This window comes from Symsagittifera roscoffensis, chromosome 4 (assembly GCF_963678635.1).
Source record: "Symsagittifera roscoffensis chromosome 4, txSymRosc1.1, whole genome shotgun sequence".
NCBI classification, from domain to species: Eukaryota; Metazoa; Xenacoelomorpha; order Acoela; family Convolutidae; genus Symsagittifera; species Symsagittifera roscoffensis.
The window spans coordinates 14,487,902-14,505,547 of record NC_087065.1 but is presented as its reverse complement, the minus strand read 5'-3'; the positions used below and the strand labels follow the sequence as shown (position 1 = coordinate 14,505,547).

The following is a 17,646-nucleotide window of genomic DNA, read 5'->3' as shown; positions in this document are numbered from 1 at the left end:
CTGAGACGTGAAAGCTTAAAATTCTGCTGTCTTTTAGCTCTTAAATTGATCTGGAGCTATTTTAAGCAAGTTACAAGCTCAGTTCAGCTTAGTAGCTCAAATTAGATGCTCAAAGCTAGCTTTTGAGAGCTCGAAATTGCATACAAGCCAATTTGAGCTTGCTAGCTAGAGTACAAAGAGAACTATGCTTTTTGGTGGCCTTTAAAAAGGCCGGTTTGGTGTTGCTCAGAGCAACTAGTTGCAGAAGCTGGTCGTCTACTTGGAGCTGGTGTACTTGGTGACGGCCTTGGTTCCCTCACTGACAGCATGCTTGGCCAGCTCTCCGGGCAACAGCAGTCTGACTGCGGTTTGGATCTCCCGGCTAGAGATGGTTGATCGCTTGTTGTAGTGGGCCAGTTTTGAAGCTTCACCGGCGATTCTCTCGAAGATGTCGTTCACGAAGCTGTTCATGATCGACATAGCCTTGGAGGAGATGCCGGTGTCAGGGTGGACCTGCTTCAGCACCTTGTAGATGTAGAGAGAGTAGGTCTCTCGCCTCTTCTTCTTCTTTTTCTTGTCTCCAGTGGGCTTCTTCTGGGCTTTGCCTGCCTTCTTGACTGCCTTTCCGCTGACTTTGGGTGCCATTGTAGAGATGTAGTTGTAGTGGTGTTGAGTTGTGGATCGAGCAAAAATGCCAACCTAACTTGAAAAATTGTGTTCAAATTGAGCTCGAAGAATACTCAATTCTGATTGGCTCTCAGCTGAAAGCTAAATTAAGCTTCAATTTTGGACTGCCAGTCGAGCTCGAGGCTAGCTAGTTGTGTTAGGCCCCCATGGTTTGCTCTGAGTAGCGTAGCTATGCCTGCTAGGCAGGATAAAAAGATAGAACTTTAAGTTTGGTGGCCTTTAAAAAGGCCGGTTTGGTGTTGAAGCTTGAAAGCTAGCAACTGGTTGAGGTAGAAGCTCTTTACTTCTTGTCAGACTTGGGCTGAGACGAAGACTGCTTCTTGGGTAGGAGCACAGCCTGGATGTTTGGCAGCACACCGCCCTGAGCAATGGTCACTCCGTGGAGCAGCTTGTTCAACTCTTCGTCGTTCCTGATGGCCAACTGCAAGTGTCTGGGGATGATCCTGGACTTCTTGTTGTCTTTAGCAGCGTTGCCAGCCAGCTCAAGGATCTCAGCAGTCAAGTACTCGAGCACAGCAGCAAGGTAGACTGGAGCTCCAGCACCAACTCGCTCAGCGTAGTTGCCCTTGCGGATGAATCGGTGGATTCTTCCAACAGGGAACTGCAGTCCAGCTCGGCTTGATCGGGTCTTGGCCTTGGCTCCAACTTTGCCGCTCTTCGATTTTCCTCCTTTGCCTGACATCGTGTTGTAGTTGTGGTAGAAGCTGTAGATTGACGATTGACTTTACCCGCAATTTGGCTCCCTGTCTTAGGGTAGTAAGTTCAAATCGGCCACCAAGATGGGAGAGCCAATCAGAATCGAGCTAGCATTTTAAGTTAATTTAGATACGCTGAAAACTCTACACTAACTAGCTGAGCTTGTTAGAGCTCTAGCAGAGCTCGTTAGAGCTCTAGTAGAGCTTGACTTAAGAACTGAGATAGTTGGTGGCCTTTAAAAAGGCCGGTTTGGTGCTGCAGCTAGGAGAGCAGCTGGCTAAGAAGCTTCTTAACCTCCGAATCCGTACAAGGTCTTGCCTTGTCTCTTGAGGGCGTAGACGATGTCCATGGCTACAACGGTCTTCCTCTTGGCGTGCTCGGTGTAGGTTACAGCATCCCTGATCACGCTCTCCAAGTAGTTCTTGAGCACTCCTCGGGTCTCTTCGTAGATCAGTCCACTGATACGCTTGACACCTCCTCGTCGAGCAAGACGTCTGATGGCTGGCTTGGTGATGCCTTGGATGTTATCTCTTAAGATCTTTCGGTGCCTCTTTGCTCCTCCTTTGCCAAGTCCTTTTCCTCCCTTTCCTCGTCCAGACATGGTTGTTGCAGTTGTAGTTGTTGTAGAAATTGAAGTAGCAGTTGGGTTTGAGATTGGCAAAAATCGCTAGGTACCTATCAATTTTCGACCGACTTCTCTGCTCTCTGATTGGCCCTCATACCAACAGCCAATGAGAGAGCAGATAATAAGTATTTAAAAAAGTTAGGCACGTAAAGGAGCAATTGAAATTTTTTTTTTGAGCTCCCACAAGACCTTCTACCTCAAACTGGTCAGTCCACAGAGCTTATCAGAGCTATGTGATTTAAATCAAGCTCGTAGAAGCTCGCTCGAGGTCTGTGAGATAGCTTGCCGAGCTCTGAGAGCTCTAAGTTGAAAATAGTTAGGCTACGTACGGGAGCAATTGAAAAAATTTTGAGCTCACACAAGGTGTACTAGCTTAAACTGGTCAGTCGACAGAGCTTATTCGAGCTCTGTGATTTAAATCAAGCTTATACAAGCTTGCCTGAGCTCTATGAGGTAGCTTGCCGAGCTCTGCGAGCTCGAAGCTCAAAAAAGTTAGGCTACGTACGGGAGCAATTGAACAGCTAGCTCGAGCTCTTTTTCCAGCTGCGTCACCCCAATGAGGGGGAAGCAGAGCTCAACCTAGACCAGCTCAAGCTTCCTCTGGTCGAAGCTCGCTTGAGCGAGGCTCAATGTGAAGAATTATAGAACTTATAGTTGGGTGGCCTTTAAAAAGGCCGGTTTGATTGGTGTGGAGTACACCTTGAGCTTAAGCTCGCTCTCCTCGGATTCGTCGAGCCAACTGGATGTCCTTGGGCATGATCGTGACTCTCTTGGCGTGGATCGCGCACAAGTTGGTGTCCTCGAACAGGCTGACCAAGTAGCTCTCGCTGGCTTCCTGCAGAGCCATGATGGCAGTGCTCTGGAACCGCAAGTCAGTCTTGAAGTCCTGGGCGATTTCTCTGACCAGTCGCTGGAAGGGCAGCTTTCGGATCAACAGCTCAGTGGACTTCTGGTATCTCCTGATCTCCCTCAGGGCAACGGTTCCTGGTCTGTATCGGTGAGGCTTCTTCACACCGCCGGTGGAAGGTGCGCTCTTCCTTGCAGCCTTGGTAGCCAGTTGCTTCCTGGGTGCCTTTCCTCCGGTACTCTTTCGTGCAGTCTGCTTCGTTCGGGCCATTCTTCGTCAGTTGAGTGTAGCTGAGTTGTAGATGTAGAAGTAGATTTTGGGTGTTGAATTTTGTGAAAATCCGTGAGGTAACCTAGAGATTCAGATCTCCAGAAGCCTTGAGAGCGCTCGATGTATAAAAAAATAGTTAGGCACGTAAAAGAGCAATAGAAGGAGAGCTCTGGTGAGTCGTTACTTATATATATTAAGGAGCAATTTCAACTATATATATAGTAAAGTATGTGAAGTGCCGACTATTTATACTTGGGTTGGAGGTTACCCGCCAAAAGCGGCATAGGTGATTGGCCCGTGTCTGAGTGATAGCGGAAGCTCAAACTAAGCTCGAATCTGATTGGCTGAGAAGTGAAAAGTTGAAAATTTGGTGTTTCTGCCTCTAGAATTGACCCAAAGCTAATGTCAGCCAGCTACAAACTCAATTGAGCTTATCCTAGCTGAATTGGGTTCGTTAGCTAGCTTTGGAAGCTCAAACTTAGCTATTTCGAGCTGTAAGTTAGAGAGCACAAGGAAGCTCAAATCTGATTGGCTGAGACGTGAAAGCTTAAAATTCTGCTGTCTTTTAGCTCTTAAATTGATCTGGAGCTATTTTAAGCAAGTTACAAGCTCAGTTGAGCTTAGTAGCTCAAATTAGATGCTCAAAGCTAGCTTTTGAGAGCTCGAAATTGCATACAAGCCAATTTGAGCTTGCTAGCTAGAGTACAAAGAGAACTATGCTTTTTGGTGGCCTTTAAAAAGGCCGGTTTGGTGTTGCTCAGAGCAACTAGTTGCAGAAGCTGGTCGTCTACTTGGAGCTGGTGTACTTGGTGACGGCCTTGGTTCCCTCACTGACAGCATGCTTGGCCAGCTCTCCGGGCAACAGCAGTCTGACTGCGGTTTGGATCTCCCGGCTAGAGATGGTTGATCGCTTGTTGTAGTGGGCCAGTTTTGAAGCTTCACCGGCGATTCTCTCGAAGATGTCGTTCACGAAGCTGTTCATGATCGACATAGCCTTGGAGGAGATGCCGGTGTCAGGGTGGACCTGCTTCAGCACCTTGTAGATGTAGAGAGAGTAGGTCTCTCGCCTCTTCTTCTTCTTTTTCTTGTCTCCAGTGGGCTTCTTCTGGGCTTTGCCTGCCTTCTTGACTGCCTTTCCGCTGACTTTGGGTGCCATTGTAGAGATGTAGTTGTAGTGGTGTTGAGTTGTGGATCGAGCAAAAATGCCAACCTAACTTGAAAAATTGTGTTCAAATTGAGCTCGAAGAATACTCAATTCTGATTGGCTCTCAGCTGAAAGCTAAATTAAGCTTCAATTTTGGACTGCCAGTCGAGCTCGAGGCTAGCTAGTTGTGTTAGGCCCCCATGGTTTGCTCTGAGTAGCGTAGCTATGCCTGCTAGGCAGGATAAAAAGATAGAACTTTAAGTTTGGTGGCCTTTAAAAAGGCCGGTTTGGTGTTGAAGCTTGAAAGCTAGCAACTGGTTGAGGTAGAAGCTCTTTACTTCTTGTCAGACTTGGGCTGAGACGAAGACTGCTTCTTGGGTAGGAGCACAGCCTGGATGTTTGGCAGCACACCGCCCTGAGCAATGGTCACTCCGTGGAGCAGCTTGTTCAACTCTTCGTCGTTCCTGATGGCCAACTGCAAGTGTCTGGGGATGATCCTGGACTTCTTGTTGTCTTTAGCAGCGTTGCCAGCCAGCTCAAGGATCTCAGCAGTCAAGTACTCGAGCACAGCAGCAAGGTAGACTGGAGCTCCAGCACCAACTCGCTCAGCGTAGTTGCCCTTGCGGATGAATCGGTGGATTCTTCCAACAGGGAACTGCAGTCCAGCTCGGCTTGATCGGGTCTTGGCCTTGGCTCCAACTTTGCCGCTCTTCGATTTTCCTCCTTTGCCTGACATCGTGTTGTAGTTGTGGTAGAAGCTGTAGATTGACGATTGACTTTACCCGCAATTTGGCTCCCTGTCTTAGGGTAGTAAGTTCAAATCGGCCACCAAGATGGGAGAGCCAATCAGAATCGAGCTAGCATTTTAAGTTAATTTAGATACGCTGAAAACTCTACACTAACTAGCTGAGCTTGTTAGAGCTCTAGCAGAGCTCGTTAGAGCTCTAGTAGAGCTTGACTTAAGAACTGAGATAGTTGGTGGCCTTTAAAAAGGCCGGTTTGGTGCTGCAGCTAGGAGAGCAGCTGGCTAAGAAGCTTCTTAACCTCCGAATCCGTACAAGGTCTTGCCTTGTCTCTTGAGGGCGTAGACGATGTCCATGGCTACAACGGTCTTCCTCTTGGCGTGCTCGGTGTAGGTTACAGCATCCCTGATCACGCTCTCCAAGTAGTTCTTGAGCACTCCTCGGGTCTCTTCGTAGATCAGTCCACTGATACGCTTGACACCTCCTCGTCGAGCAAGACGTCTGATGGCTGGCTTGGTGATGCCTTGGATGTTATCTCTTAAGATCTTTCGGTGCCTCTTTGCTCCTCCTTTGCCAAGTCCTTTTCCTCCCTTTCCTCGTCCAGACATGGTTGTTGCAGTTGTAGTTGTTGTAGAAATTGAAGTAGCAGTTGGGTTTGAGATTGGCAAAAATCGCTAGGTACCTATCAATTTTCGACCGACTTCTCTGCTCTCTGATTGGCCCTCATACCAACAGCCAATGAGAGAGCAGATAATAAGTATTTAAAAAAGTTAGGCACGTAAAGGAGCAATTGAAATTTTTTTTTTGAGCTCCCACAAGACCTTCTACCTCAAACTGGTCAGTCCACAGAGCTTATCAGAGCTATGTGATTTAAATCAAGCTCGTAGAAGCTCGCTCGAGGTCTGTGAGATAGCTTGCCGAGCTCTGAGAGCTCTAAGTTGAAAATAGTTAGGCTACGTACGGGAGCAATTGAAAAAATTTTGAGCTCACACAAGGTGTACTAGCTTAAACTGGTCAGTCGACAGAGCTTATTCGAGCTCTGTGATTTAAATCAAGCTTATACAAGCTTGCCTGAGCTCTATGAGGTAGCTTGCCGAGCTCTGCGAGCTCGAAGCTCAAAAAAGTTAGGCTACGTACGGGAGCAATTGAACAGCTAGCTCGAGCTCTTTTTCCAGCTGCGTCACCCCAATGAGGGGGAAGCAGAGCTCAACCTAGACCAGCTCAAGCTTCCTCTGGTCGAAGCTCGCTTGAGCGAGGCTCAATGTGAAGAATTATAGAACTTATAGTTGGGTGGCCTTTAAAAAGGCCGGTTTGATTGGTGTGGAGTACACCTTGAGCTTAAGCTCGCTCTCCTCGGATTCGTCGAGCCAACTGGATGTCCTTGGGCATGATCGTGACTCTCTTGGCGTGGATCGCGCACAAGTTGGTGTCCTCGAACAGGCTGACCAAGTAGCTCTCGCTGGCTTCCTGCAGAGCCATGATGGCAGTGCTCTGGAACCGCAAGTCAGTCTTGAAGTCCTGGGCGATTTCTCTGACCAGTCGCTGGAAGGGCAGCTTTCGGATCAACAGCTCAGTGGACTTCTGGTATCTCCTGATCTCCCTCAGGGCAACGGTTCCTGGTCTGTATCGGTGAGGCTTCTTCACACCGCCGGTGGAAGGTGCGCTCTTCCTTGCAGCCTTGGTAGCCAGTTGCTTCCTGGGTGCCTTTCCTCCGGTACTCTTTCGTGCAGTCTGCTTCGTTCGGGCCATTCTTCGTCAGTTGAGTGTAGCTGAGTTGTAGATGTAGAAGTAGATTTTGGGTGTTGAATTTTGTGAAAATCCGTGAGGTAACCTAGAGATTCAGATCTCCAGAAGCCTTGAGAGCGCTCGATGTATAAAAAAATAGTTAGGCACGTAAAAGAGCAATAGAAGGAGAGCTCTGGTGAGTCGTTACTTATATATATTAAGGAGCAATTTCAACTATATATATAGTAAAGTATGTGAAGTGCCGACTATTTATACTTGGGTTGGAGGTTACCCGCCAAAAGCGGCATAGGTGATTGGCCCGTGTCTGAGTGATAGCGGAAGCTCAAACTAAGCTCGAATCTGATTGGCTGAGAAGTGAAAAGTTGAAAATTTGGTGTTTCTGCCTCTAGAATTGACCCAAAGCTAATGTCAGCCAGCTACAAACTCAATTGAGCTTATCCTAGCTGAATTGGGTTCGTTAGCTAGCTTTGGAAGCTCAAACTTAGCTATTTCGAGCTGTAAGTTAGAGAGCACAAGGAAGCTCAAATCTGATTGGCTGAGACGTGAAAGCTTAAAATTCTGCTGTCTTTTAGCTCTTAAATTGATCTGGAGCTATTTTAAGCAAGTTACAAGCTCAGTTCAGCTTAGTAGCTCAAATTAGATGCTCAAAGCTAGCTTTTGAGAGCTCGAAATTGCATACAAGCCAATTTGAGCTTGCTAGCTAGAGTACAAAGAGAACTATGCTTTTTGGTGGCCTTTAAAAAGGCCGGTTTGGTGTTGCTCAGAGCAACTAGTTGCAGAAGCTGGTCGTCTACTTGGAGCTGGTGTACTTGGTGACGGCCTTGGTTCCCTCACTGACAGCATGCTTGGCCAGCTCTCCGGGCAACAGCAGTCTGACTGCGGTTTGGATCTCCCGGCTAGAGATGGTTGATCGCTTGTTGTAGTGGGCCAGTTTTGAAGCTTCACCGGCGATTCTCTCGAAGATGTCGTTCACGAAGCTGTTCATGATCGACATAGCCTTGGAGGAGATGCCGGTGTCAGGGTGGACCTGCTTCAGCACCTTGTAGATGTAGAGAGAGTAGGTCTCTCGCCTCTTCTTCTTCTTTTTCTTGTCTCCAGTGGGCTTCTTCTGGGCTTTGCCTGCCTTCTTGACTGCCTTTCCGCTGACTTTGGGTGCCATTGTAGAGATGTAGTTGTAGTGGTGTTGAGTTGTGGATCGAGCAAAAATGCCAACCTAACTTGAAAAATTGTGTTCAAATTGAGCTCGAAGAATACTCAATTCTGATTGGCTCTCAGCTGAAAGCTAAATTAAGCTTCAATTTTGGACTGCCAGTCGAGCTCGAGGCTAGCTAGTTGTGTTAGGCCCCCATGGTTTGCTCTGAGTAGCGTAGCTATGCCTGCTAGGCAGGATAAAAAGATAGAACTTTAAGTTTGGTGGCCTTTAAAAAGGCCGGTTTGGTGTTGAAGCTTGAAAGCTAGCAACTGGTTGAGGTAGAAGCTCTTTACTTCTTGTCAGACTTGGGCTGAGACGAAGACTGCTTCTTGGGTAGGAGCACAGCCTGGATGTTTGGCAGCACACCGCCCTGAGCAATGGTCACTCCGTGGAGCAGCTTGTTCAACTCTTCGTCGTTCCTGATGGCCAACTGCAAGTGTCTGGGGATGATCCTGGACTTCTTGTTGTCTTTAGCAGCGTTGCCAGCCAGCTCAAGGATCTCAGCAGTCAAGTACTCGAGCACAGCAGCAAGGTAGACTGGAGCTCCAGCACCAACTCGCTCAGCGTAGTTGCCCTTGCGGATGAATCGGTGGATTCTTCCAACAGGGAACTGCAGTCCAGCTCGGCTTGATCGGGTCTTGGCCTTGGCTCCAACTTTGCCGCTCTTCGATTTTCCTCCTTTGCCTGACATCGTGTTGTAGTTGTGGTAGAAGCTGTAGATTGACGATTGACTTTACCCGCAATTTGGCTCCCTGTCTTAGGGTAGTAAGTTCAAATCGGCCACCAAGATGGGAGAGCCAATCAGAATCGAGCTAGCATTTTAAGTTAATTTAGATACGCTGAAAACTCTACACTAACTAGCTGAGCTTGTTAGAGCTCTAGCAGAGCTCGTTAGAGCTCTAGTAGAGCTTGACTTAAGAACTGAGATAGTTGGTGGCCTTTAAAAAGGCCGGTTTGGTGCTGCAGCTAGGAGAGCAGCTGGCTAAGAAGCTTCTTAACCTCCGAATCCGTACAAGGTCTTGCCTTGTCTCTTGAGGGCGTAGACGATGTCCATGGCTACAACGGTCTTCCTCTTGGCGTGCTCGGTGTAGGTTACAGCATCCCTGATCACGCTCTCCAAGTAGTTCTTGAGCACTCCTCGGGTCTCTTCGTAGATCAGTCCACTGATACGCTTGACACCTCCTCGTCGAGCAAGACGTCTGATGGCTGGCTTGGTGATGCCTTGGATGTTATCTCTTAAGATCTTTCGGTGCCTCTTTGCTCCTCCTTTGCCAAGTCCTTTTCCTCCCTTTCCTCGTCCAGACATGGTTGTTGCAGTTGTAGTTGTTGTAGAAATTGAAGTAGCAGTTGGGTTTGAGATTGGCAAAAATCGCTAGGTACCTATCAATTTTCGACCGACTTCTCTGCTCTCTGATTGGCCCTCATACCAACAGCCAATGAGAGAGCAGATAATAAGTATTTAAAAAAGTTAGGCACGTAAAGGAGCAATTGAAATTTTTTTTTTGAGCTCCCACAAGACCTTCTACCTCAAACTGGTCAGTCCACAGAGCTTATCAGAGCTATGTGATTTAAATCAAGCTCGTAGAAGCTCGCTCGAGGTCTGTGAGATAGCTTGCCGAGCTCTGAGAGCTCTAAGTTGAAAATAGTTAGGCTACGTACGGGAGCAATTGAAAAAATTTTGAGCTCACACAAGGTGTACTAGCTTAAACTGGTCAGTCGACAGAGCTTATTCGAGCTCTGTGATTTAAATCAAGCTTATACAAGCTTGCCTGAGCTCTATGAGGTAGCTTGCCGAGCTCTGCGAGCTCGAAGCTCAAAAAAGTTAGGCTACGTACGGGAGCAATTGAACAGCTAGCTCGAGCTCTTTTTCCAGCTGCGTCACCCCAATGAGGGGGAAGCAGAGCTCAACCTAGACCAGCTCAAGCTTCCTCTGGTCGAAGCTCGCTTGAGCGAGGCTCAATGTGAAGAATTATAGAACTTATAGTTGGGTGGCCTTTAAAAAGGCCGGTTTGATTGGTGTGGAGTACACCTTGAGCTTAAGCTCGCTCTCCTCGGATTCGTCGAGCCAACTGGATGTCCTTGGGCATGATCGTGACTCTCTTGGCGTGGATCGCGCACAAGTTGGTGTCCTCGAACAGGCTGACCAAGTAGCTCTCGCTGGCTTCCTGCAGAGCCATGATGGCAGTGCTCTGGAACCGCAAGTCAGTCTTGAAGTCCTGGGCGATTTCTCTGACCAGTCGCTGGAAGGGCAGCTTTCGGATCAACAGCTCAGTGGACTTCTGGTATCTCCTGATCTCCCTCAGGGCAACGGTTCCTGGTCTGTATCGGTGAGGCTTCTTCACACCGCCGGTGGAAGGTGCGCTCTTCCTTGCAGCCTTGGTAGCCAGTTGCTTCCTGGGTGCCTTTCCTCCGGTACTCTTTCGTGCAGTCTGCTTCGTTCGGGCCATTCTTCGTCAGTTGAGTGTAGCTGAGTTGTAGATGTAGAAGTAGATTTTGGGTGTTGAATTTTGTGAAAATCCGTGAGGTAACCTAGAGATTCAGATCTCCAGAAGCCTTGAGAGCGCTCGATGTATAAAAAAATAGTTAGGCACGTAAAAGAGCAATAGAAGGAGAGCTCTGGTGAGTCGTTACTTATATATATTAAGGAGCAATTTCAACTATATATATAGTAAAGTATGTGAAGTGCCGACTATTTATACTTGGGTTGGAGGTTACCCGCCAAAAGCGGCATAGGTGATTGGCCCGTGTCTGAGTGATAGCGGAAGCTCAAACTAAGCTCGAATCTGATTGGCTGAGAAGTGAAAAGTTGAAAATTTGGTGTTTCTGCCTCTAGAATTGACCCAAAGCTAATGTCAGCCAGCTACAAACTCAATTGAGCTTATCCTAGCTGAATTGGGTTCGTTAGCTAGCTTTGGAAGCTCAAACTTAGCTATTTCGAGCTGTAAGTTAGAGAGCACAAGGAAGCTCAAATCTGATTGGCTGAGACGTGAAAGCTTAAAATTCTGCTGTCTTTTAGCTCTTAAATTGATCTGGAGCTATTTTAAGCAAGTTACAAGCTCAGTTGAGCTTAGTAGCTCAAATTAGATGCTCAAAGCTAGCTTTTGAGAGCTCGAAATTGCATACAAGCCAATTTGAGCTTGCTAGCTAGAGTACAAAGAGAACTATGCTTTTTGGTGGCCTTTAAAAAGGCCGGTTTGGTGTTGCTCAGAGCAACTAGTTGCAGAAGCTGGTCGTCTACTTGGAGCTGGTGTACTTGGTGACGGCCTTGGTTCCCTCACTGACAGCATGCTTGGCCAGCTCTCCGGGCAACAGCAGTCTGACTGCGGTTTGGATCTCCCGGCTAGAGATGGTTGATCGCTTGTTGTAGTGGGCCAGTTTTGAAGCTTCACCGGCGATTCTCTCGAAGATGTCGTTCACGAAGCTGTTCATGATCGACATAGCCTTGGAGGAGATGCCGGTGTCAGGGTGGACCTGCTTCAGCACCTTGTAGATGTAGAGAGAGTAGGTCTCTCGCCTCTTCTTCTTCTTTTTCTTGTCTCCAGTGGGCTTCTTCTGGGCTTTGCCTGCCTTCTTGACTGCCTTTCCGCTGACTTTGGGTGCCATTGTAGAGATGTAGTTGTAGTGGTGTTGAGTTGTGGATCGAGCAAAAATGCCAACCTAACTTGAAAAATTGTGTTCAAATTGAGCTCGAAGAATACTCAATTCTGATTGGCTCTCAGCTGAAAGCTAAATTAAGCTTCAATTTTGGACTGCCAGTCGAGCTCGAGGCTAGCTAGTTGTGTTAGGCCCCCATGGTTTGCTCTGAGTAGCGTAGCTATGCCTGCTAGGCAGGATAAAAAGATAGAACTTTAAGTTTGGTGGCCTTTAAAAAGGCCGGTTTGGTGTTGAAGCTTGAAAGCTAGCAACTGGTTGAGGTAGAAGCTCTTTACTTCTTGTCAGACTTGGGCTGAGACGAAGACTGCTTCTTGGGTAGGAGCACAGCCTGGATGTTTGGCAGCACACCGCCCTGAGCAATGGTCACTCCGTGGAGCAGCTTGTTCAACTCTTCGTCGTTCCTGATGGCCAACTGCAAGTGTCTGGGGATGATCCTGGACTTCTTGTTGTCTTTAGCAGCGTTGCCAGCCAGCTCAAGGATCTCAGCAGTCAAGTACTCGAGCACAGCAGCAAGGTAGACTGGAGCTCCAGCACCAACTCGCTCAGCGTAGTTGCCCTTGCGGATGAATCGGTGGATTCTTCCAACAGGGAACTGCAGTCCAGCTCGGCTTGATCGGGTCTTGGCCTTGGCTCCAACTTTGCCGCTCTTCGATTTTCCTCCTTTGCCTGACATCGTGTTGTAGTTGTGGTAGAAGCTGTAGATTGACGATTGACTTTACCCGCAATTTGGCTCCCTGTCTTAGGGTAGTAAGTTCAAATCGGCCACCAAGATGGGAGAGCCAATCAGAATCGAGCTAGCATTTTAAGTTAATTTAGATACGCTGAAAACTCTACACTAACTAGCTGAGCTTGTTAGAGCTCTAGCAGAGCTCGTTAGAGCTCTAGTAGAGCTTGACTTAAGAACTGAGATAGTTGGTGGCCTTTAAAAAGGCCGGTTTGGTGCTGCAGCTAGGAGAGCAGCTGGCTAAGAAGCTTCTTAACCTCCGAATCCGTACAAGGTCTTGCCTTGTCTCTTGAGGGCGTAGACGATGTCCATGGCTACAACGGTCTTCCTCTTGGCGTGCTCGGTGTAGGTTACAGCATCCCTGATCACGCTCTCCAAGTAGTTCTTGAGCACTCCTCGGGTCTCTTCGTAGATCAGTCCACTGATACGCTTGACACCTCCTCGTCGAGCAAGACGTCTGATGGCTGGCTTGGTGATGCCTTGGATGTTATCTCTTAAGATCTTTCGGTGCCTCTTTGCTCCTCCTTTGCCAAGTCCTTTTCCTCCCTTTCCTCGTCCAGACATGGTTGTTGCAGTTGTAGTTGTTGTAGAAATTGAAGTAGCAGTTGGGTTTGAGATTGGCAAAAATCGCTAGGTACCTATCAATTTTCGACCGACTTCTCTGCTCTCTGATTGGCCCTCATACCAACAGCCAATGAGAGAGCAGATAATAAGTATTTAAAAAAGTTAGGCACGTAAAGGAGCAATTGAAATTTTTTTTTTGAGCTCCCACAAGACCTTCTACCTCAAACTGGTCAGTCCACAGAGCTTATCAGAGCTATGTGATTTAAATCAAGCTCGTAGAAGCTCGCTCGAGGTCTGTGAGATAGCTTGCCGAGCTCTGAGAGCTCTAAGTTGAAAATAGTTAGGCTACGTACGGGAGCAATTGAAAAAATTTTGAGCTCACACAAGGTGTACTAGCTTAAACTGGTCAGTCGACAGAGCTTATTCGAGCTCTGTGATTTAAATCAAGCTTATACAAGCTTGCCTGAGCTCTATGAGGTAGCTTGCCGAGCTCTGCGAGCTCGAAGCTCAAAAAAGTTAGGCTACGTACGGGAGCAATTGAACAGCTAGCTCGAGCTCTTTTTCCAGCTGCGTTACCCCAATGAGGGGGAAGCAGAGCTCAACCTAGACCAGCTCAAGCTTCCTCTGGTCGAAGCCCGCTTGAGCGAGGCTCAATGTGAAGAATTATAGAACTTATAGTTGGGTGGCCTTTAAAAAGGCCGGTTTGGTTGGTGTGGAGTACACCTTGAGCTTAAGCTCGCTCTCCTCGGATTCGTCGAGCCAACTGGATGTCCTTGGGCATAATCGTGACTCTCTTGGCGTGGATCGCGCACAAGTTGGTGTCCTGTGGATCAATAGAAGAAGAGCTCTGGTGAGTCGTTACTTAGATATATTAAGGAGCATTTTCATTTATATATAGTAAAGTATGTGAAGTGTCGAATATTTATACTTGGGTTTTGGCTTCCCCGCCAAAAGTAGCAAAGGTAATTGGCCCATCTCTGAGGAGAAAGAAAGCTCAAACTAAGCTCGAATCTGATTGGTTGAGATGTGAAAACATGAAATTTTGATGTTTTTGGCTCTTGAGTTGACTCAAAGCTTATAATAGCTAGCTAACAGCTCAGTTCAGCTTAAGCTAGTTGAATGGAGCTTGTTAGTTTGATTAGGAAGCTCAAAGTAAGCTGTTGTGATCTGTGAGTTAGAGAACCCACGAAAGCTCAAACTATGCTTAAATCTGATCGGCTGAGAGATGAAAGCCTAAACTCTTGCTGTATTTAAGCTCTAGAATTAATCTGGAGCTGATTTAGGCTAGTTACAAGCAAAGTTGAGCTTGGTAACCCAAATTAGACGCTCAAAGATAGCTCCTCTGGGCTCGAATTTGGAAACAAGCCTATTTGAGCTTGCTAGCTAGGGAACTATGCTTTTTGGTGGCCTTTAGAAAGGCCGGTTTGGTGTTGCTCAGAGCAACTACGTGTAGAGGCTGGTCTTCTACTTGGAGCTGGTGTACTTGGTGACGGCCTTGGTTCCCTCACTGACAGCATGCTTGGCCAGCTCACCGGGCAACAGCAGTCGGACTGCGGTTTGGATCTCCCGGCTAGAGATGGTTGATCTCTTGTTGTAGTGGGCCAGTCTGGAAGCTTCAACGGCGATTCTCTTGAAGATGTCGTTCACGAAGCTGTTCATGATCGACATAGCCTTGGATGAGATGCCAGTGTCAGGGTGGACCTGCTTCAGCACCTTGTAGATGTAGAGAGAGTAGGTCTCTCGCCTCTTCTTCTTCTTTTTCTTGTCTCCGGTGGGCTTCTTCTGGGCTTTGCCTGTCTTCTTGACTGCCTTTCCGCTGACTTTGGGTGCCATTGTAGAGTTGTAGTTGTGGTGTTGTCGAGTTGTAGAACTAGCAAAAAGCGAAGCTAACTTAAAAAACTCTGTTCAAATCGAGCTCAAAGAATGGTCAATTCTGATTGGCTCTCAGCTTGATTCTGCCATTTAATCAACAAACCATTATGAACTAGATCGTTTTCTGAAATAATTTTTGATTTATTGCAAAAAAAGACAAGTAACAAAATTGGGTCTGTAAAGAGATATTACTTTGTTTGAAACAATTACAATTCAATCAACGAGCAACTCTCTCAACCCAATCCACAAGATGTTTCGACTAAGATCGATTCATGTTTCTACTGTGCTCGTCCTATTTTTGAATGTGCTCGACCCGCTTTGACTGTGCTGGACTTTAGTTTGACTTTTCAACATCAACTGACCGGTTTCATTTTGGTATGAAAACCTCGACATCGATTGGGTGCCTTCAGCTTAGTTTTTGATCTGATAAAAAGAGCGAGATTTTACCTTAATTTAGGCCAAACCTGGGGTCATAACTTAACTCCGGCAAGATTTTTCGTGTTGTGGTTTTTTATCTACTAAATTTGAATCAGCGTATTCAATTTTTCTATTTTCAAATCCGGTTTATTGAATTCAACACAGTAATACAAAAATAACTAGAGTTACTTGTTAAGTTGTAAAGTTTTTAGAAAAAACCAGCCAGTTCGATGAGAAACATTTAGTATTGCTATTTTTAATGTAATTCCTTTTCAGTTGGTATCCATCAAGCTTGTTTCATAGGTTTAGAAAGTTTTTTCAAGATATTTAGTTGAAAACTTTTTTAAGCACGTTTAACTGAAAAGAAACAAGAGAAGTGCTTGTTTTTGAATGTCAGTCAAAAATACGAAATCAGCCATCAAGGCAATGTAATATTTATGTTCATGCCATCATGGAAATGTTCCGACACAGTTTTTTACAAACGAAAGCAAAAAATGGAATTTTCATATCAAAAAGAGTTATATCACAAATAATTACCAACTTTTGGAACATAGTTCTCAAAATAGAGCCAATCAAATGTACGCTGCGCAAGTTCCAAAAAAAGTCTACCACGAGAAAACAGTTCTTTTAAAACTTTATCTGCAACCAATTTTAACTTCAGTAGATGAGTCAGTGGGGCAACTTAGCATAAGCTTTAGGTTTTGTACATAATTTTGTACAAAAGAAGATTATGTACGTTCAAATGCGTTTAAACGATATGAAAGATCCATTTCAACGTTCACAAGAATTGATATCAAACTGTTGTAAAAATTGTTTTGAGTTTGATCCGAGAATGAGTAATTACGGCATTTCTAGTAGATTTTGAATTTAACGAAACTATGCTGTGTCAATTTTTGATAACGATGTATGAGTTTTTTTATTATTACTCATCTAGCAGTAATGGTACTAAATTATGTTTTAGCAAGTTCGACTAATTGAACTAATTTGATCAAAACATTTTTTTCCTTTTCTTTTTCTAGTGATTTTGAATAACTTCATATGGCGGCTTGAGCTCGAAACACATAAGTTTTTACAGTTTTCAACGCCTTTTCAGATATATTTTCGTCGAAATCATGTTTGTAGGTCATGTTTTTTCAACATGTCAAATTACTTCCACTTTGCTTGAAATTTGACATGTTGTCTAATCAATTTTTTCATGTAGTTTAGTTTTACAGCAAAAACGACCGTTCAAATTTCGAAAAGTCTGTCAGAGAAAACTTCGGATATTGAAAATTACGATTAAAAGTCTGATACAGATATTGTTTTAGTTTTTTGTCTGATATAGGCTAGCTCGCCGATAATAAAGAGGTTACTCTACAAGTTTTACTATTTTTTTCTGTCAAAAAACGATTTGAGCTTGGTTATCTGTTACAGTTTTCTGGGTAAATTTACAGTTATCTGACTTAACTGTCCTGTAAACATTATTACATTCCACAAAAATAGACAAAAGGGATTAAAAAACACACTTGCGAAAAAAATTATTAGCGTGAAAATGCACTGTGTTAGACGTATTTAAGATTTTTGATTATGAATGCTTTAAAAACTTTTATTATTCCTAGTAAAAATTTCTTTTAACAAAAAACACTAAATAAACGAACAGTATTACGTGCAAAAACAACAACACTTAATTTTGTTGTCAATTAATATTATTGTACCATAAAAGCAATAAGAAAATAAAAATGAAGCCATTCCATTTTTTACCTATATTTTTGGTAGCTTTTACAGATTCAAAAAAGGGCACAAAATTAAACATATTAAACATCTGATGAGAAAAGCAAAAAAAATTGAGTGCTGCTTTTTACAGATTTTTAGACAAAACTGTAAACAATTCAATCTTTTTGCCTTTCTTGTCACAGTACAAAAACGTATGCTCCCTTTATCATTATAGAAAAAACTGTATGCCTTAGATCAGGGGCGGATCTATGATTTTCTCGAGGGGGGGCGGATTTCCAAAAAAACTTCGAAAATTTTGTCGAAATTTTTTTTTGTTTTTTAGGTCGACCAAATTGATTTTTCGAGTTCTCTTAAAGCACTGTTTTATTCCTATTTTGGCCAGAATTTGTGCGCCACAGGCAAATTTTTGAAAAAATAGGCCAAAAAAGGCGTTAAAAAGTACCAAAGGGGGGACCCTTTGGGTCGGCAGGGGGTCGAATCCCTGAGGGTAGGGAACGTACGCCCCCCCCCCCCCCAAATCCGCCCCTGCCTTAAATAAGTACACGTAATCCGATAACTTTTTCGAGTTTTAAAGCATTCAATTGCTTCCTTATTTCAATACATGGGAAAATTGGGCGCCGACACAAACATGGAATGGTGATTATTATGAATTGCTGCTGGCACGAAGTCTACAAAGTAATCCTCCATCGTCAAAATTTAAGCCTTAACTCAAATTCAGAATGAGCTATAATGCTATTTTGATTACAACCATTCAAGTCATTTATGCCTCATAA

At 45.2% G+C, this 17,646-nt stretch overlaps 14 protein-coding genes across 14 annotated transcripts in view; all 14 read right to left on the bottom strand.

Annotated features, from left to right (window-relative positions):
* LOC134845154 (nuclear pore complex protein Nup153-like) overlaps positions 1–17,646 on the bottom strand; it is a 438,386-nt gene that overhangs the window by 335,325 nt on the left and 85,415 nt on the right. The gene's annotated exons all lie outside the window — the stretch shown is intronic.
* LOC134844771 (WD repeat and HMG-box DNA-binding protein 1-like) overlaps positions 1–17,646 on the bottom strand; it is a 473,647-nt gene that overhangs the window by 370,591 nt on the left and 85,410 nt on the right. The gene's annotated exons all lie outside the window — the stretch shown is intronic.
* Positions 200–635, bottom strand: LOC134844072 (histone H2B.1/H2B.2). Its single transcript, XM_063860542.1, has one exon. It carries the CDS (start codon positions 622–624, stop codon positions 256–258), a length of 369 nt encoding a protein of 122 aa, XP_063716612.1. The 5' UTR covers positions 625–635; the 3' UTR covers positions 200–255.
* Positions 918–1,365, bottom strand: LOC134844068 (late histone H2A.2.2). The gene has a single exon (XM_063860539.1). The coding sequence runs from the start codon at positions 1,346–1,348 to the stop codon at positions 947–949; it is 402 nt and encodes a 133-aa protein (XP_063716609.1). The 5' UTR covers positions 1,349–1,365; the 3' UTR covers positions 918–946.
* LOC134844755 (uncharacterized) lies at positions 1,652–5,639 on the bottom strand. Its single transcript, XM_063861571.1, has 4 exons — positions 5,293–5,639; positions 3,357–3,486; positions 2,776–3,105; positions 1,652–1,979 (listed from the first exon to the last, which is right to left on the bottom strand). The coding sequence occupies exons 1-4, from the start codon at positions 5,597–5,599 to the stop codon at positions 1,652–1,654; spliced, it is 1,095 nt and encodes a 364-aa protein (XP_063717641.1). The 5' UTR covers positions 5,600–5,639.
* On the bottom strand, positions 3,836–4,271 carry LOC134844070 (histone H2B.1/H2B.2). Its single transcript, XM_063860541.1, has one exon. It carries the CDS (start codon positions 4,258–4,260, stop codon positions 3,892–3,894), a length of 369 nt encoding a protein of 122 aa, XP_063716611.1. The 5' UTR covers positions 4,261–4,271; the 3' UTR covers positions 3,836–3,891.
* Positions 4,554–5,001, bottom strand: LOC134844069 (late histone H2A.2.2). The gene has a single exon (XM_063860540.1). The coding sequence runs from the start codon at positions 4,982–4,984 to the stop codon at positions 4,583–4,585; it is 402 nt and encodes a 133-aa protein (XP_063716610.1). The 5' UTR covers positions 4,985–5,001; the 3' UTR covers positions 4,554–4,582.
* On the bottom strand, positions 6,330–6,774 carry LOC134845289 (histone H3). Its single transcript, XM_063862234.1, has one exon. The coding sequence runs from the start codon at positions 6,738–6,740 to the stop codon at positions 6,330–6,332; it is 411 nt and encodes a 136-aa protein (XP_063718304.1). The 5' UTR covers positions 6,741–6,774.
* LOC134845293 (histone H2B.1/H2B.2) lies at positions 7,472–7,907 on the bottom strand. Its single transcript, XM_063862239.1, has one exon. It carries the CDS (start codon positions 7,894–7,896, stop codon positions 7,528–7,530), a length of 369 nt encoding a protein of 122 aa, XP_063718309.1. The 5' UTR covers positions 7,897–7,907; the 3' UTR covers positions 7,472–7,527.
* Positions 8,190–8,637, bottom strand: LOC134845290 (late histone H2A.2.2). Its single transcript, XM_063862236.1, has one exon. It carries the CDS (start codon positions 8,618–8,620, stop codon positions 8,219–8,221), a length of 402 nt encoding a protein of 133 aa, XP_063718306.1. The 5' UTR covers positions 8,621–8,637; the 3' UTR covers positions 8,190–8,218.
* On the bottom strand, positions 8,924–12,911 carry LOC134844754 (uncharacterized). Its single transcript, XM_063861569.1, has 4 exons — positions 12,565–12,911; positions 10,629–10,758; positions 10,048–10,377; positions 8,924–9,251 (listed from the first exon to the last, which is right to left on the bottom strand). The coding sequence occupies exons 1-4, from the start codon at positions 12,869–12,871 to the stop codon at positions 8,924–8,926; spliced, it is 1,095 nt and encodes a 364-aa protein (XP_063717639.1). The 5' UTR covers positions 12,872–12,911.
* On the bottom strand, positions 11,108–11,543 carry LOC134845292 (histone H2B.1/H2B.2). The gene has a single exon (XM_063862238.1). It carries the CDS (start codon positions 11,530–11,532, stop codon positions 11,164–11,166), a length of 369 nt encoding a protein of 122 aa, XP_063718308.1. The 5' UTR covers positions 11,533–11,543; the 3' UTR covers positions 11,108–11,163.
* LOC134845291 (late histone H2A.2.2) lies at positions 11,826–12,273 on the bottom strand. The gene has a single exon (XM_063862237.1). It carries the CDS (start codon positions 12,254–12,256, stop codon positions 11,855–11,857), a length of 402 nt encoding a protein of 133 aa, XP_063718307.1. The 5' UTR covers positions 12,257–12,273; the 3' UTR covers positions 11,826–11,854.
* LOC134845294 (histone H2B.1/H2B.2-like) lies at positions 14,296–14,711 on the bottom strand. The gene has a single exon (XM_063862240.1). It carries the CDS (start codon positions 14,702–14,704, stop codon positions 14,336–14,338), a length of 369 nt encoding a protein of 122 aa, XP_063718310.1. The 5' UTR covers positions 14,705–14,711; the 3' UTR covers positions 14,296–14,335.